Here is an 18607-nt window from a genome sequence, read left to right as displayed (position 1 = left end):
AGGAAAAAAAACACAACACATTCCATAAGAGGCTTTGGAAACCTCAGTAACATCTGTCAAGTGTGAGCTGGCCCACCAGAGAGCAGAAATGGGGTAAAGAATGGAAATAGAATATATTTCTTCTAAAGTACCCCCATTCCAATCTAAACAGAGAAGAAAATGAGAAGCAAAAAAGGATGCAAATATTTGTTTATTTTACAAAATTAGTATTCGTATTCATACTAGAAAAACAAAGAAAGAAAACTATGATAGTATTCCCTCTCTTGATGTTAGCACAATGAAATCCTTCCTCCCCTAAAAATAGGAGTTAATGACTGCTCCAAGGTAGACTCCAGTTCACAATGGGCTAAAACAATGAATTTTGATGATTATCAAATTCTAGACAGAATAGCAAAGCTGCAGACTCTGAAAATGCAGAAAATCCAAGTGAATCTTAGTTTATTATGAGCAAAAGTCTTAAAATCAACCACTTAAAAATTCAGAATGTTAAAAACTTGAATGAAGACAACTATATGATTTTATATGCAAATGGATTTTCTGAACGTATGATACGAAGAACACTAATTTTGGAAACCTTTTCCTTTGAAGTGATTTTTCTACTAATGCTGTAATTATAACTTAAGAATGATTTTTTGTTTGTTTTATACAAGAGATTGAAACTTTTCATCAACATTGATATTTAAATTTTGTTGAATATGGTAGCCTCTCTTTAATGTCACAGCTCTGCACTTTAGCATGCAAGCCAGCTCGAGCACATAGGAAAATAAAGCTCCATAAATAGGACTGAACACAGTTTTCAGTGTTAGTTTTACCCTACGAAGTGAACAGTACTATAATGAAAACCTGTTTTTTTTTTTCCAACTTGACTGGCAGCTCATTTTCAGAGCCCAATATACATGTGTGTATGTGTGTGTTTTCCTTTTAAAAAGCTCATTCACTGGATAACTTTTTAAATCAAATGCACTTACTAGTCCAGGATTCTCAAGGCAGAAAAGTGACTAGAATTATCGAAAGCCTTTCCAAATACAAACACTGACCCCTTTCTTCAGAAACATACCATGGAATTCAGGTGCTCAAAGACAGCTCTTCAAAAATTCTTTCTTAATTTATCCAGTCACTAAGCACTTTTTGAATGTTACATTCATTTAACACTCAAAAGCAAGTTTCTATTACAACATGTATTAATTCATTCTGCAAAGGTGTGTTAAGTGCTTATGATGTGCATGGAAGGCACTGGGATATAGCAGTTAGTACCAAGTTCATTTCAGACGGACCGACATGTGAGACCCACTCAGTCACTAGAGCCTTGTGATTTGGGTCATTATTTAACTTTTATAATCCTTATTTTATTCTGTAAAGTGAGATAAAAATAACTATACCTCTATGCAAAATTTAAGTATCATTTTAAAGATTAAATGAAATAATGAATGTAAAATCCTTCGTTCATGAAACTTAATCAATGTTAGTAAATATTCATATTGTCTATTATTATTACTCCAACTGGTTATTGCTCTATAATTGGCTTGCAGAAAAGCAAACCAAAGGTGTCTAAGAAGCAGTGCAAATCCCAGAGGGTCCCTTAGTCTTAAAGAGGAAAATGTCATATGCAGATGGAATATAAAATAGTTAATCATATGGTCTGTAAGAGTCTGAGATCTAGGAGCATGAGGCTCACAGAGGGCAGCACAGTGCAGGGATTAACATTACAAATTCCACTGGAGACAGATGCTTTTGTTCAAATTCTGCTTCTACTCTGGCCAACTGTTTCACCTGAGGCTGGTTAATTACACTCTCTGTGCCTCTGTTTTCTCAAGTGTAAAATGAAATAATACCAGCATAGCCTTCATAGCATCCCTGGGAGGATTAAGTGAAATAATATTTGTAAGTCATGAGTGACAATGCCAGAAACAAAGTGCTTAATAAACAGTAGCCACCATTACATTCTTCTAAGTAGGCAGCTCAAGACCTAGGGCAGACAGGTGCAACAAATATTCATCATTTACTAGAAACAATGATATGAATACCACACTGCAGGTTTGTAAAAATAGTGTCATTAATTTAAATTAAAGGGAAGGGGGTCATTGTGGGCTATAGATGTAAAATGGATATGCAGATAATGCAGAATGCCTAATTTCTTTCTTTTTCTAAGTAAAAAGAGAGGAAAAAACGGAGAGTTTCAGGAAAGAAAATAGGATATATTGAACATCATCTGTGAAAAGTCCAGAAAGTAATATGGTAAGCTAAATGTAACTTATTGTCATTGGACTTCCCTGCCTCTGGGAGAGCAGGTTAAACTTGACCCAAACCTCCAAGGTCCTGACTTGACTAAGTTCAGAGGTGGTCTTCAAGCATTTCAGACACCAAGTCTCTTTACTCCGTGTTACTCAAACTGTCCCTTGTCCTATGTTCATCCCTGTTCCCCGGGGAAAATAAAAGGATGGAGATTTTCCACAGTCAATTAACTTTGGGATGTGTTGATAAAGAACATTTAGTAGGCTTCTTTTCTGAAGTTTTTCAAATCCTTTTCATGAGCAAGTTTCCAGGAGAGGATGGTATGCATACCCAGTCCTTCTTCCCTATATTTGAACATGGGACTCTTTTATCATTGAAAATCTACCAATATATTCTACTGTACTTTAGAAAATTGGGGATGTATTGCTTTAATTAGAAGGAAAATCTTCAATGGCAAAATATCAGTTAATATAGATAATATTTTCAAAAAGAAATTAATACTTTGAACACTCATGAAATGCCAAACCCTTAAACAACCTCTTATATGATCCTCACAGTAACTGCATTATGTTTTATCACTAAGATTTTACACATGAAAAAAAATTGAAGCTTGAAGATTAAAACAATCACACAGCTAGTAAGTAGAGGTAGCTGCTTCTATTAGTTGAAATACTTCTTAAAATCTGGAATTGCAAAATGGAAAAAGGAAGACCAACAAATGAAAGAGATGATAACTCTAGGATACGTATGCATAATTTCATCATCGAATCCCCCAAAATATATTAACTGAAATCCATGGAGAGTAAAAGGGCAAAAGTCTTAATAATACAAAAAACACAGAGCAGATGTCAACTATACTAAGAAAAAGTACAAGAAGACACAGAAATTGTGATTGTGCTCTTTTCATATTCTAACATCACAATTCTTTTACCCTGGGGAATTTCCACAGCAAGTCCAGTGAAGTAAATGAATAGTGAATCTGAACTTTGATTGTCTTGCTTTCATTTTAATATGGAACCAGTAAAATTAAGATAATTTTTTAACTATATGAATTAGAAGTTCTGGTTCTGGAATCTGCAACACTCCTTTTTCCTGATTTTTAGGCCGGTTGACACCCAACAGAGTGATAAATAAATTCATAGATATATACATACATTTGAATACACAGGTATATACATACATAAGGACATGTGTGAGTAATTGGTACAGTTGTCACTGAATAATAACATCTTCCAATTATATCCACTGATATAACCTAGCAGGTTGCTTTTATAAATTGGATATCTGGATAAAGTTTCTCTGGAAAAGTCAGATTCCCACAGAGTAGATGGCAGGAATTGGGTGTTTTTTGAACATCCAAAGAAACTTTGGTGACTCTAGACTGCAGATTCCCCTCACCCAGGCAACTTAAAATTCACATGTGTAGGCCCAAGACCTATAAAATTGAGAGGCTCTGGACAACGAACGACTTTTGCAACACCCAGGGATTTAGAGTGAGTTGGCATTATTTTTCATAAGGAGCATTAATAAAGTAATTTGTGACATAAGAAGGTCTTGTCTCTGAGTCAATGATTATAACCTGAGTGCTTGAAAAATAAAAATTTCCAAACAAGTGCTCTGGAAATCTTTTCCTTATTACCATTCCTAAACCATTTAAAATTTTTTGCTTCCTGTATATCATGGAGAAAATAAGCCCATGTAAAACAAATTTTTATCTTCGGAGCACATTCCCACACAGAATACAGGCTTGCTAGATGCTCTAAATAACCTCATAAGTAAGAATAGCAGATAATTTTATTCCCATTTTTAGGATGCATGGGCCAAGCTTAATAACCACAATGGAACAGGACTTCCCATATCAAGTCCTGCATTCTTTGTGACAACCATAAGAATTCTGCATGCAAGAAGCGGATACTAAAGTAGAATTATGAGTGAGAATCAAAATCTTTTCATTTTTCAGCCTGCATTTCACAAATGGCGACATTTTTCTGAGATAATCAAATGTATACCACCGCCCCAACCCACAAATCTTCTACCAATGTCATGTTCATGAATCTACATAGCAAATAACTCTGTAAAAGTATTTCTTTTTCCTTCTTCTGAAAATAACCCGAAAACAGCTCCCCCTTGCTGTCTTTTCAAGCGTACTTTCACCAAAACTAAAACAGCTGAAGGTATGTATATTTCTTCCTCTTCCCTCTGCACCTCCCACCCCCTCCCGCCCTGGCTGTAGAGCTACGGTTGTCCAGCGTAACTAATTAATGTAAGTAGGTGGTGTTTTCTTTTTTTCCAAAATTATGTTTTCTCCTTCAAGATTTCCTCTTTCTCACCCCTGAGAACAGAAGCCCGGACAGTACTGACTGGGTGGATGTTGATTGGCAGTTGTTCTTTATCCATCAGAAGAAAAGAGAGAAGTCTCCGGGATTCTGTAGTAATCAGATGAAGTCTCTACGAACTACTGCGGCTCAATTTCCTCCATCCCCTCTGTGGGAATCGGGCTTTTCCGGAGAAACTCTCCGGAATCTAGAGAAAACTCCTTAGTCCCTATTCCCCACAGAGAAACTGGGAAAACAGAAGATACTCCTTTCACTTCGCTGCAGTGGGACTAATGACTGCGTCCTTCCCCGCAGCAAACCAAGACAGTAACAGCGGGCAACAAGTCCCACTGAGAAGAGTGCATCATTTAAATCACAAAGTCGTCATCATGCAGAGAGGAGTGGACAGCCGGAGCGAAACTTCCCCGGGGATAAAATTGGCCAGATTAGCTGCCAACGGATAAAATCGCTGAGCCGAGAAAAACTCCGACTGGAGTACGTGGGATTGAGCACCAAATTCAGGTGCATGAGCTAGCGCGGTTGCATAAACTCGAGATTTCCAGGTACAGCGCTTACCATGCCTGCTGAACTCATGTTTGGGTTTAAGGTGGCTGGTGAAAGAAGCTTGAGGAAATGGTGATGAGCCTCGAAAAGGCAAGACCCGCCCAGTTATCCAAGTTTTTGTACAAGGGTGAGAAAGCGCCATGATGCCTCCTATTAAACCGAGGGATTCTCGGGTCTCCCAGCCCCAACCCTGCAGAAATAATGCAGAGGACAAATCGCCAGCGAAAGCGGGGGGGCGGGAGTGGGAGTGAGGCAAGAACAGTCTCCAGCCAGTAGGGCGAGAGGGAGCGCGTTCTGAGGAATCAAACCCTGCATTAATCATTGAGTTCTGGGTCCAGTGCTTTCAGAAGCTCAGAGCGCTTTAAGGAAGTTGGGAAAAGGCAGAGCAGGGACAGGGGCTGCAGCACCTGGCTGAGAGCTACTCGGTGGGCAGGTGAGACGCATGCAAAAGGGACTGCAGGGTTCCCCATCCCAGAGCTTGGAAAGGACAGCGCGCTTTGGAAAAAGAACCCAAGTCCTCCGAGGCGGGAAAGGAGCTCCGGGTGCTGCCCGGGCCTCTGAAGCGCTATATAGACAGCATGCGTTTCCGTAGAGGCTCCGACGCGGGACCCATGGGCAACTCCAGTCCATGGTGGCCTCTGACTACAGATGGTGCCAATCTAAGCCAGGAAGCAGATGCGCTTGGGGAAGGTGGCAGCAGTCCCCCGGGAGACCGGCGCAATGAGGAGCTGGCCAAGCTGGAGATCGCCGTGCTGGCGGTGACTTTCGTGGTGGCCGTGCTAGGCAACAGTAGCGTGCTACTTGCGCTACACCGCACACCGCGCAAGACGTCCCGCATGCACCTCTTCATCAGACACCTCAGCCTGGCCGACCTAGCGGTCGCCTTCTTCCAGGTGTTACCTCAGCTATGCTGGGACATAACCTACCGTTTCCGCGGACCCGACTGGTTGTGCCGCGTGGTGAAGCACCTCCAGGTGTTCGCCATGTTCGCGTCGGCTTACATGCTGGTGGTCATGACCGCAGACCGCTACATCGCGGTGTGCCACCCCCTCAAGACTCTACAGCAACCCGCACGCCGCTCGCGCCTCATGATCGCCGCCTCTTGGGTCCTGAGCTTCGTGCTGAGCACGCCACAGTTCTTCATCTTCTCCATGATCGAGGTGAACAATGTTACTAAAGCTCAAGACTGCTGGGCCACCTTCATCCAGCCCTGGGGCACCCGAGCCTATGTGACCTGGATGACAAGCGGCATCTTCGTGGCACCCGTGGTCATCTTGGGTACTTGCTACGGCTTCATCTGCTATCACATCTGGCGCAACATCCGCGGCAAGACCGCATCGCGCCAGAGCAAGGGTGTAAGGGGCGCTGGGGACGCCCTTCATAAGGGGATTCTGGTAGCGCCTTGTGTCAGCAGTGTGAAGACCATTTCCCGCGCCAAGATTCGTACGGTAAAGATGACTTTTGTGATTGTGACGGCTTACATCCTCTGCTGGGCGCCTTTCTTCATCATCCAGATGTGGTCGGTCTGGGATGAAAATTTCATCTGGACTGGTAGGTGCTCAAACAGGGGAGACCAGTGGTGTGTGTGTGTGTGTGTGTGTGTGTGTGTGTGTGTGTGTGAGAGAGAGAGAGAGAGAGAGAGAGAGAGAGAGAGAGAGGGAAATTATTTCTTTCCATACTATCCTCTAAATAGTCCTTAAACTTCAGCATGCACAAAAATTACATCTTGGGGGAAATTGTCAAAAATACAAATTCTAAAAAACGTTTTAGAGAATGACTAATGACACGTGAAAATTATATGAGAAAACAAAGTGAGACATGGACATGTGCACCTACGGTTGGATTATATAAAAACTTCAAATAAACAAAGAATAAAACACAAGAAAAATGCGAATTCCTAGGGTATCCTCTCCAGACATTATAATTCATTATCTATGCAGTGGGGCCAAGGAATCAGCATTTATAGCATGCAATGATGATATTGAGAAGACCACAAATCCAGGAACTGTGTCCTAGAGTCACACACTAACTTCAGAACGGAACAAGGACCTTTTGCTAAATCACTAATGGCTGTGTATATATCCTGCTTTCAAGGCTATTGGATTCAGGAGAGTATTTTTTAGTTACAACTGCTTTTCATTAGATCATGAAAGATATCACAATTAATATAAAACTTTTGTAGAAATTCTCCAAGGGCAGAGATAAAGATGAACATTTTTGGGGGGTGGAGAAAGCTGGTAAAAGATTCTTAAGAAGTCAAGAATTCTAAATTGGCAATTAGTTCATGTTCTTTTCCTCATTATAATCTTTACTTTTTATTCTAACATTAATTACTTTCTTTTTCCTGGTATTTCAAAGTAGGATTATTAATAAACTTAATTTGCTAGACATACTCTTTAGTCTTTCAGCACTAATTTGACCACACAGCTATTTACTCCACAAATGTTGCAATGATTTTCTGAGAATGTTCCCTACATCTACTGGCATGTTTCATTTTAATTCCTTCACTCACTAGAGAGATTGATTTCATCAGGTTTTCCCAAAAGGAGCATTATTAGTTTGGCATATTGAAAAAATGTTTTCTTTTAGGAAGAAAAAGAACTTTTTGAAACCAACTTTATTATAGAAATATTTCTTATAACAACTGAAGTCAGGATATAGGCATCTTGGTGATTTATCTCTTTTTGGTTTTTGTACTGAGGTAGGGAGTATATGTGATATATTTTGGAAGTGCTATATATAAATAAAACACTGGAGTGGGAATTTAAATATTTCTAACTACCAATAATAAAAAATATAACACATTTAACTTTTATTTACCATTTCCTGTCTTGCTTAGTTTCAGAAGCCCCTAATATTGCCAATCAAACTTTAAATAATAATTCCTTCTTTGGAATTTAGACACAATTACTAAAAAAAATTCTTCACTCATGCATGGACTTGCTGGTTATTCTTACTCTTTTTTAGTACAGTCAGTCATGGATCATGATCAACTCTGATAGCAGCATCTAGCACAGAGTATCAGCTAATCTGTAATTTATTCTGACAAAAGAGGAGTGAGAAGACCCAAGTTTGTATACACCAATCAAGAGAAAGTCCATGTTTACTAATTATTCTTATTTTTAGGAAAAGTATATTATCAATGCAATATTGTCACTGTGAAGGATCATAATGCTCATGTCATTTACCACAACTAATTAACATAAAATACTTCAGAATCCTATTGGAATTTCTTAATTCAGTCATTCTTAACATAATTTAATTGAACCACAGATGGTTTTCTTTTTAAAATCAAACAAAATTTCTAATTATCCACTGAAAAATGACTAAAGCTTGCATTCTTCAAGGATCTATTTCAACTATTCTCTCATATATAGTTTTCACATTACAAAAATAAATTCAATATTTAAAACTTTAAACTACTAAACATGGTCTTATAATGTCATAATGTTGTTTGAATTATTATGAAGAATACAATTTGGTATATGTGATTATAGACTTGAAATTTATTCAAATTGTTATTGTATAAATGCTGTGTCTGATAGTACATGCTTGTGCTAGTGTAAAGTACAAACTATTTTAATGAATTATTTCATAGCTTTATCATCTTGAAATTCCTATTCATTCTATTTGATACTTTAGTAGTGATTTTTAATTTTTTGCATTAATTTTGAGGCATTTTGCTAACAAAAATATTTTATCATCAAGTACTTTCCAAACACTACCCAGTTCCCTGACTGGTAAACAAATAGGTCATTTTCTATACTAACCCATAACATTTTTTGCCTTTTTTTAGTCAATATAAAAATGAGGTTATATGATGCTTACTTTCTTGCTTTGATTATTGAAATAATCTCTCTTTATATTTTTCATACAGATTCAGAAAACCCTTCCACCACCATCACAGCATTACTGGCTTCCTTGAATAGTTGCTGCAATCCCTGGATATACATGTTTTTTAGTGGCCATCTCCTGCAAGACTGTGTCCAAAGCTTCCCGTGCTGCCAAAACACGAAGCAAAAATTCAACAAAGAAGATACCGACAGTATGAGCAGAAGGCAGACTTCTTATTCAAACAACCGGAGCCCGACAAATAGTACCGGTACATGGAAGGACTCACCTAAATCTTCCAAATCCATCAAATTCATTCCTGTTTCAACCTGAGCCCCAAGTTCATGCCGCCTGATTCTCGTAATTGACTTTGTGGTCTATTACTGAATCCAGCTAGAAATCATGAGGACAAACAAAAATATAGAAGATAAGCAAAAATCAACTCATTGGGTACAAGACTTTTTTTCCTATTGCATTTTCCACATTGCCGTGACTCAAAACCATGAATTATTTTATACAAAAAGTTAATGAAAACACACCGCACTAAAATCTGTGGGTCTGATTTCCAGAAATAACAGAAGTTATGTTTCTAAAAGAAAAATCGTAACCAACCTGACTTTGTATTTTTGCTGCTGGTTTCGTTTAATTTCTGACATAAGTAAGACTTGACTAATTTAAAAGTCAGAATTTCTGAACAAAGTGGGCTCATCATTTAGAGGAGTCTTCAAAGAAATTGTGATTCCATCCAATAAACTCAATTTATGCATCATAAAATACAGCCCCAAGTGGGGTCCTAGAGATGAGGCCTTGAAGAGGTTTGAGGGCCAGGGCTTATTGAGCAGGACGAAGTCAGTTCAGAGTGAAAAGAAGAAAGTTCCATTAGGAATCATAAATCACCCTGAATTTCCAAATGATAACTTAATAACTGGCAGTACCTTCCTTTAGTTTCCTCATGTTTTAATGACTCTAAGAATCATGTTTACTAAGATGTTAACAATTAGAGAAAAATTTATGGATAAGCTGAAAATATCTTTTTCCTCCCACTGAAAGATTGTTTGAAAGTCAGATATGTACGAGGAATGCCAAATTTCACAGAGTAGAAAAGATTGCCTAAACTAGGCTGTAGACTTTTGTCTAGAATATTGTAAAATATTTTGACAGTGTTATAGTGTCCTGTGCTATACTAAATGTTAACACGATCTTATCTTCATGTTTAGTGAACTTGAATTCATAAATATGAGTCTCCTAAAGAGTTACTCAGGATATAAAATGCCCCCCTACTGTGTTAAGTTACAAAGGTCTGTTCTTTCTTTCCAATCTCCCATGCACCTAACAGATTCAGAATAGAGAGGAGGCTGGGGGTGGGGGTAAAGGTTGGGAGGCAGATGGAAAGAACTGCTCTGCTCCTCATCTGGATTCCTTCATTATTAAATGTATGTTACTTAAAAACACATCAAGCCTCTGCCTCCTTGGCTGTACAATGGAGTACAACCCCTCACAGGGTTGTTTTAAGGACTAAATGAAATCAAATGTGTGAAATAAGCTTCACACCCTGTAAGTGCTATACTTAAAATACATTTTTTTTTAATGCTCTCAAGACCTTCAGAATTCATAGCCCTTTTTTCCTGCTTATTTTTTATTAACCAGAATTGGTTGACTTTATGTCTGGGATATAAAATCCTAAAACTTAAATATAGATCTGCTGATTCATTGGAAAGCATTGCCAGTAGCCAGTAAGCCAAATCTCTGCACAGCTAAAGTTTTCCAATGTAAGGATAGAACTTTCTTTACTCTGAATGCAGATAAAGGAAAGTCAGCTAAGAGGATCAGTTTGTCTCAGTTCTGCTCTTTTTCTTTAGTGCTGGGGATTGAACCCATGGCCTTGTACTTGCAGGGTAAGCACTCTACCAACTGAGCTATATCCCCAGCCCAGTTAGTTTTAATTCTAAACAGTGATAAGTTACTTTGGTACTTGTTATTGCATTTTTCATGGTTTTTTTCTAGCTCATTTGTCTGACTCCTTAGAGATCATGCACTGATTTGAGTATACATCAATAAATATTTTTCATCTCTTAGAAGATGTAACAGTTGCTTTTAATAGTATTATTTGATTTCTTTTCTAACTTTGCAGATAAGAGACAGTGGACTGAATGACACTGCTATAACCTGGAATGAACTACTTCACTCCTTTTCATTCTTGTGTCTTTCTAAATTCTCATTGATAGGCTTAGAAAAGATATCCTAAAAATGCCTTAAAAAATATTCTGTCGAGATTAGCCTTTTAGGTTTCAAAATTCTTCTTTCTAAAAATAACAATAGGTCTGAGGATGTAGCTCAGTGGTAGAACACTTGCCCAGCATGCACAACACCTGGTTCTATCCCCAGGACCAAAATATAAATTAATTAATTAACAAAACAAAAAAAAATAAAAATAAATATTTCTCTTAATTGGCTTATATCTCTTCAACATAAGCCATCAGTGACATTAATCACTTCTCTATTACTCAAGTTAGGAGAGCATAGTTGTAACCCTGCCTTTGTAAGATGGATAGCCCCATTAATAATTTTTCTTCAATAGTTCAAAAACTAAAGCCTATTAGACTGGAATAAAGATGATCCCACTTTATCTAAATCATTTCTAAAATATCAACCTATTGTTTCTTTTAAAAGGGTCCATTTCAAAATGTTGATATGCACCTCCAAGTAAAACAATTCCATTTGACCTTAGTTCTAGGAACATCTCTCAAATAAGGGCATATCAACTTACCCACCTGCGTTTTTTCCTTTTAAATGCATCAAGAGATTAGACAGTAGGAAATGGGCTGGGTAGACACAAGAGGACCTGCCTGCTAGTTCTTCAATATATGTGATCATCATCTTTGTGGTTTAGGCAGAAAAACTACTTAGTGTTACACCTTCTTAATGTTATGTACCCAGAAATGGTATTCATATAATTCGAAACAACTATCTAGCTTGGAAGTGTCCTGCCTGTCTGTTTCAGAAGAAAGGCAATGAGCAGAAAGTATTCTGGGAAGGGAAGCGTTCCTCTTCTCAGTCAAAGACCTGAGATATTATGCCAAATGGAGGCTTATAGTCAAGAATAAATGAATTGTGTCACCTTATTTTATTTTTTAGGGTCATCTGTGGGAAGTCCCTGAAAGTATACAATATTGACTTATTTATATAGGTATCAGGAATATGACTAATAGGAATAAACTGATCTATTGGACATTTGATACATATTGATGAAAAAGAATATTTTAAAATTCACATACATTACTTAATGGGCTAACTTGGGAGCATGTATTTTAAAATGTAAACTCCCTGGTTTTTATTTTGAAAATTCATTTAGAACATACCTGCAAAGGAAATTAGTGAAATTCTTGGGTTAATTATACACTAGACCTACAGAGGTTCTAACACCATCAAAAGATGATTATACCATGATTGAAGGAAGAGTGTGGTTTTAGAGGGAAAAAAATCAAATGTCTTAACAACACGCAGTACCATCCAAATGTATTCCAGTTCCTAGAATGAATGACCACTGATTATTAGGAAACACAACTTTCAACTGTTATTGCACAAAGCAAAGTAATCCAATCGGGTTAAAGTTTTGGTTTTCATACTCTAAAATGTATAATTTTATAATTTATTTGGGTATCTAGAGCTTTACATTATGACCTTCAAATCTGACTCTACCTAAAGCATAATTAGATGTCTTCTAGGGAGAACTTGAGACTAACCCTTCAGCTCAAGTATCAGAGATCAGACTCCTGTTTGTTACTTCTGTTAACCAGGGCCTTGTGGGCGGTGCTACTCTATTCAGAGCAAACCTAGGGCGGGGCCTCCAGGATGCCACTCCCAGAAGTGCAGAAGCAACCCCTGTAGCCTCGCCCCAATCCCCATGGTCTTCTTACTGCCACTTGGAATCACGATTAACAAAACACAGTAAGTTTTACAGAATGATCCTTGACTAGAATTTGACCTTAGACGATTTGGATAAATATTTAAAGACTACACAGCTGAATGCTACTTCCCAGGACTACTTACATGGGTTGAATCACAAATTGTGTGGTTCCTTTGTACAGAAAGGCATTTAAAGAATTTCATTGTAACACAATTTTAGATACACTAAATTTTTGTAAACAAAAACATACCGGTGATTGTAGTATGTCAGCATCAAAAATGTATGTCACTATAGCTAAAAATTATATGCCATTGTTTTTATGTTAGTGTTTTATTTGTGTGTGTGTGTGTGTGTGTGTGTGTGTGTGTCTGTGGTGCTCAGGATCGACCCCAGGTCCTCACACATGCTAAGCCAGTGTTCTACCATAGACAAGCTTTACCCGTTCTTTTACAAAATTATATAACATATATAACACACATACACATATATCTTTTTATATTGTTTTGTTTTATAAATAAAAATTAAAAAATATTGTAGAATGAACTAATTATTTTTGTGTTCCAAGGTCAAATAACAAATTCATAAATGATAGTAACAAAGCATAAATAATAGTATCAGAATTATTATTAATATAAAACAATCAGCATTTCCACAAAATGTAATTATTTTTATATCACAAGATTTCTGACTTTAACATATTCTGAGGATTTACCTTATTACTGTAAGAAAGTTGCTACAGTTTTGAATGAATGTTGAAATGTTTTGTGATTATATTTAATATTTGTCCTTAAAAGAAAAAAGTAAAAGTGACTTTTACTTTAAAGTGACTTGTACTATTTTATAATAATGACTGTATCATTCCTTAATTTTATCATGTGTTTTGTGTTGGTTTCTATAAATAAAAATTAATTTCAGAGTTGTTTTAAATAATTCTTTTACAATTTAGTTTAACGAAGAAATATATTTCAAGCTAATTGTGCTAATTTTTAAAACAAAGACCTGTTTTATAATTGGTACACAATTATAGGTTTATATTTGAGCGCAAAAATGTTTGTGTTTATACAAGTTGACTATAGCAAGAATAAGTAAAATTTTGAAATTATTTTTAATAATTTACAATCAAGAAAACAAATCAATAATCAGATTTAGCAGAGGCCATGTGGGCTCTCCAGCCCTTAAGATGTCATCTCCATTCATTTATTTCTTGAAATTGACAAGACTTCAGGGAGATCTAAAGATCAAAAATATCCCCACTTTATAGTCTTTAAAATTAGAATTCTTTTCCATGTGGGTTAATAATTTCAAATTATGTTAACTTTCAACTTACATTGTCTAGCTTTTTAAAAAATAAGTTGAATGCTAGCACCATGGACAAAACTCTAACTTGGGGTTTTGCTTAAAGTCTAGGAGCAGTGAATGTCCAGAATGAAGGAGAGGGAATTTGAAGTCTCTATTTTAAAATATCACTGTAATATTAAAAGACTGATTATGAATGACTAAAAATAAAGAGGATTTCTACCAATGCATATTTTCCTAAAATCTAGGAACCCCAGATTTTCTGCCGCCTATACATGATCTTAGAAAAGATATTTTAATGGATCTGGACACCTATTTAATATCTTATTTTTAAAAAGTGAATTTACAGATAAACCTAAATTTAATCCTAATGGAAAACCCTTGTCACCACCACAGTGATGAGCCCTTGACTCCAAACACAATCCAGTGGGACTTGAGCAGAAGTTAAGTCAAAGTGTATATTTATTATATCCTCCCCACCAAAAACAAACAAATAAACAAACAAACAAATCCACCTGTCATTACCAACTCCATGGGTTCAGAAGAATCAGATGAAAGCACATTGGCAGAGGAACAAGGCTCTTGATTCTTATGCTCCAGCATAAGGAAGCAGCATGTAGGGGAACAGAAATTCCAAGCTGACCAGAACAAGAAGCAAGCAGTGCACAATTCTGTTGTGTGGCTGAGGCTGGTGTGGACCCAGCATCCTGACGTCCTAGCACGTGGAGGTGGAGTTTCAGCTGCACCTGTGCTGGCCCTCATCATGCCTCTTCATGCAACATGTCTCATGATCGTCTTAGGTCTCCACCTCAGGGTGTGATTTTCATGACACCAATGAAGTCAAAGGGATTGTAAGTCACTTTAGTGACTATTCTATACTTGTGTTTGCCCCTTAACACTAAGGGGGATCTTAATATTGAGCACGACAAGCTATTATTATTCTGTCTTAGTGGAGCTGATCAATAACTAGGTTCATTGCTTTCTTTTCCTTGGTACTGGCTTCCTGGTATGTTTAATGACCACATAGTCTTTGAAGGCTGAGGTGTCCTGGTGTGTTATCTTAATTTCATAGCCTTGAAGACTGGTCTACTTGTTTGTTTGTTTGTTTGTTGCAATATACATACTTGTTTACAAAATATACAAAGACTGGAAAACTCAACAATCAGCAAATAATGCAATTAAAAATTATCAAAACACATAAACTGGCACTTCATTGAGGAGGATAATCAAATGGTAAATAAGCATGTGAAAAAATACCCAGCATTATTTGTTGTTTTCACATTAAAACCATAATGGGATACTTAGAAGATTGCCTATGGTACAACATATATATACACAGATATATATATTTTTTTTTTTACATATATATAATTTTTATTTGCAAAATGAAAAGTGTTAACAAACAATAAAATAAATCTGTTGCTGTGCATCATAAGATAAATGAGAGAAAGAACAACTGCAACAAAAGCATTCCAACAATCTTCTCTCTGAGGCTGACAGCAGGACTATTCAACCTGTTTTCCCAAATATTACATCATCAAACCTATAATTTACCCAATTTTCCACTGATCTTTATGTCAGGTGTTCTTTTTTCAACAATATCAATAATTAATTTAAATATAAATGATCTAGATATTGTAATTAAAAGGTATAAATGTTCAACATGTGTAAAAAGTAAACATGACTATATGTTCTATACATGTGTCACACTTTAAATATAAATACACCAATAGGTTAAAAGCAAAGGGGAAAATAAGCATGAGAAATCAGAAGTAGAGCTATGAATATAAAATAAATGTCAAGATAAAGTATTTTCAGGGGGAACATTTTATAACAATAATAGGGTAACTTCTTCAAGGAAGTATAACAATCCTAAATGTGTATATACCTAATAAGGAAATTTCCAAATACATGAAGTAAAAATTAATAAAACTAGAAAGACAAATCCACAATCATATTTGGAGGTTTTAAGACCCCTCGTTTTGCTGGAAGGAATAATGTTATAAAAGGCCTAACAACATTATCAGCCACCTTGACCTATTTGTTATTTATAGTGAACTATATACAGAAATGACAAGTAGAAAATTAATAGGGATACACTATATTCTGTCCTAAAATAAGCTTTGAGAAATTTAAAATACTCAAAATCATGCAGACTCTTTCCTGCATGATTTATTACATTAAAAATCAATCACCTTAAGATATCTAGAACCCCACCCCCACATCTCAACTACTTCAAAATTAAACAGCACACTTATAAATGTCTCACAGATCAAAGAAGAAAGCACAAGAAAAGTAAACTAAAAGTGCTTTGAACTAAGTGATAATAAAAGTTTAAAATATCAGAATCTCTGGGACAAAATAGTACTCAGATATACAATTATATCTTAAAGTATTTGTATCAGAAAGAAGCTAGATTAACAATCAAATTATTTTCACATTAGGTAGTAGGAAGGGAAAAATAAGAGTAGGAGCAGAAATATGTGAAATAGAAAAGAAATAATACTGCTTTAGTCATTTTTCTGCTCCTATGACTAAAAGGATCTGACCGGCACAATTATAGAGGAGGAAGAGTTTATTCAAGGGCTCACAGTTTCAGAGGTCTGAGTTCATAGAAGATCAGTTCCATTCCTCAGGGCTTGAGTCGAAACTGAACATCATGGTGGGAGTGGATGGCAGAGGGAAGCAGCTCACATCATGGTGATCAGAAAGCAGAGAGTGTGTCCACTTGCCAGATACAAATATATACCCAAAGCCATGCCCCAATTCCAATCTCCTCCAGTCACACCCTACCACTTCATTTACCAGTCAGTTAATCCCTATCAGAGAATTAAATCACTGATTGGGTTAAGACTCTTACAATCCAATTATTTTCCTCTGAATCTTTTTGCATTGTCTGACACATGAGCTTTTAGAGGATACCTCATATTCAAACCAAAACAAATACAGCTAAAAGTTGATAAACATCTAAAAAATCTAATCAAGAAAAAAATATCAGTGGAAAAGGAGCTATCAAAACAACCCTACAGATACTAAAAATATATTCATATTACATTTGTATAATTATAATTACATAGCTTACATAACTTGGTCTATTTTAGAGGATAGAAACCCCTACTTATTTATGTGTTCCATGTAAGTGATATGTTTTTTCCCATCCTTTCACTTTTAGTCTGTGGATGTCTTGGCCTGTAAGGTGAGTCTCTTGGAGACAGCATATTATTGGGGCTTGTTTTATAATCCAATCTACCAGTCTATTTCTTTTGATTGATGAATTTAGGTCATTAATGTCCAAGGCTATTATTGAGATACAATTTGTGTTCCCGGTCCTTTTGGCTTACTTCTAGTTTTTAATTTGAATTATTTTCTTCTTTGGTTGACTATCCTTTGGTGCAGTTCCTCTCTTTGTTGGTTTTCACTTTTTTAAAATTTCATCTTCATGGAATATTTTTTTAAGAATATTTTGACCCTTTTGCCTCGTTGCACCCTTGAAAGCGACATGGGTCACCAACAGCTCTACTGGAGCCACCCGCGAAAATTCGGCCAGGGTTCTCGCTCTTGCCGCGTATACTCCAACCGGCACGGTCTGATCCCGAAATACGACCTTAACGTGTGCCGGCAGTGTTTCCGTCAGTAGGCAAAGGCTATAGGCTTCATTAAGTTGGACTAAGTGATCTTCCTCGAATGGATTGCCCAAGACAGCCTCCCAATGAAAGAACATGCTAGTTTGCTAGTTCTTTGTACATAAAATAAAATTCTAAAAACTTCCAAAAAAAAAAAAAAAAAAAAGAATATTTTGAAGTGCAGGCTTTCTGGTTGTGAATTCTTTTAATTTTTGTTTATCATGGAAGGTTTTTATTTCATCTTCAAATTTGAATCTTAGTTCTGCTGAATATAAGATTCTTGGTTGGCATCCTTTTTCTTTCAGAGATTGATAAATGTTATTCCAGGACCTCTGTATTAGTAAAGGTTCTCAGGAGATGCAGAAGACCCAGTACAAGAAATATCAACAGTGCTACCCTAGTGCAATACCAAGGCTTCTGGAAACTACCTGGAGAATCACTGGCAGAGTCCACTTTGGAAGAGTGAAGAAGCAACAGTCCCATATCCTCAGATGATCCAAGCAGCAATCAAGAACCCATTGAGAAGAGTTGAGCTTGCATTGCATCTGCTTCCTTCTTCTTCCAACTTTTATTTCATCCTATTGGGTGGTGCCACCCATGTTTACAGAGGGGCTCCACTATTACACATTCCAATCATTCCTAGACACGCCCTCACTGACACACCCAGAGGCCTGCATTAATCATCGGCATCTCTTAATGCAATCAAGTTTACAATTCAAATTAACCATTACAATCCCACCCCTTGTCAACTTGATATGCAAACATGACTCTTTACATCATACTTAATCTCCAAATCAACACAATAACAGTTCATAATTCCACCTAACGTAACTATCCTT

At 36.6% G+C, this 18607-nt stretch overlaps 1 protein-coding gene and 1 pseudogene across 1 annotated transcript; both read left to right on the top strand.

Annotated features, from left to right (window-relative positions):
* The first annotated feature begins 5379 nt into the window (after positions 1 to 5379).
* Avpr1a (arginine vasopressin receptor 1A) lies at positions 5380 to 13419 on the top strand. Its single transcript, XM_047551772.1, has 2 exons — positions 5380 to 6662; positions 8989 to 13419. The coding sequence occupies exons 1-2, from the start codon at positions 5690 to 5692 to the stop codon at positions 9273 to 9275; spliced, it is 1260 nt and encodes a 419-aa protein (XP_047407728.1). The 5' UTR covers positions 5380 to 5689; the 3' UTR covers positions 9276 to 13419.
* A 4225-nt stretch (positions 13420 to 17644) lies between these two features.
* On the top strand, positions 17645 to 17815 carry LOC124984053 (40S ribosomal protein S29-like; annotated as a pseudogene).
* Positions 17816 to 18607: the final 792 nt, after the last annotated feature.

This window comes from Sciurus carolinensis, chromosome 4, assembly GCF_902686445.1.
Source record: "Sciurus carolinensis chromosome 4, mSciCar1.2, whole genome shotgun sequence".
Taxonomy (NCBI): Eukaryota; Metazoa; Chordata; class Mammalia; order Rodentia; family Sciuridae; genus Sciurus; species Sciurus carolinensis.
The sequence above is the reverse complement of the archived record's forward strand: the minus strand, read 5'-3'. Positions and strand labels throughout refer to the sequence as shown.

What these genes read in the sequence shown, in the direction of transcription:
- Avpr1a (XM_047551772.1), top strand. Translation starts at nt 5,690, where the DNA reads ATGCGTTTCCGTAGAGGCTCCGACGCGGGACCCATGGGCAACTCCAGT. An exon ending in TGAAAATTTCATCTGGACTG is followed by an intron (nt 6,663 to 8,988) that starts GTAGGTGCTCAA and finishes TTTTTCATACAG; the next exon opens with ATTCAGAAAACCCTTCCACC.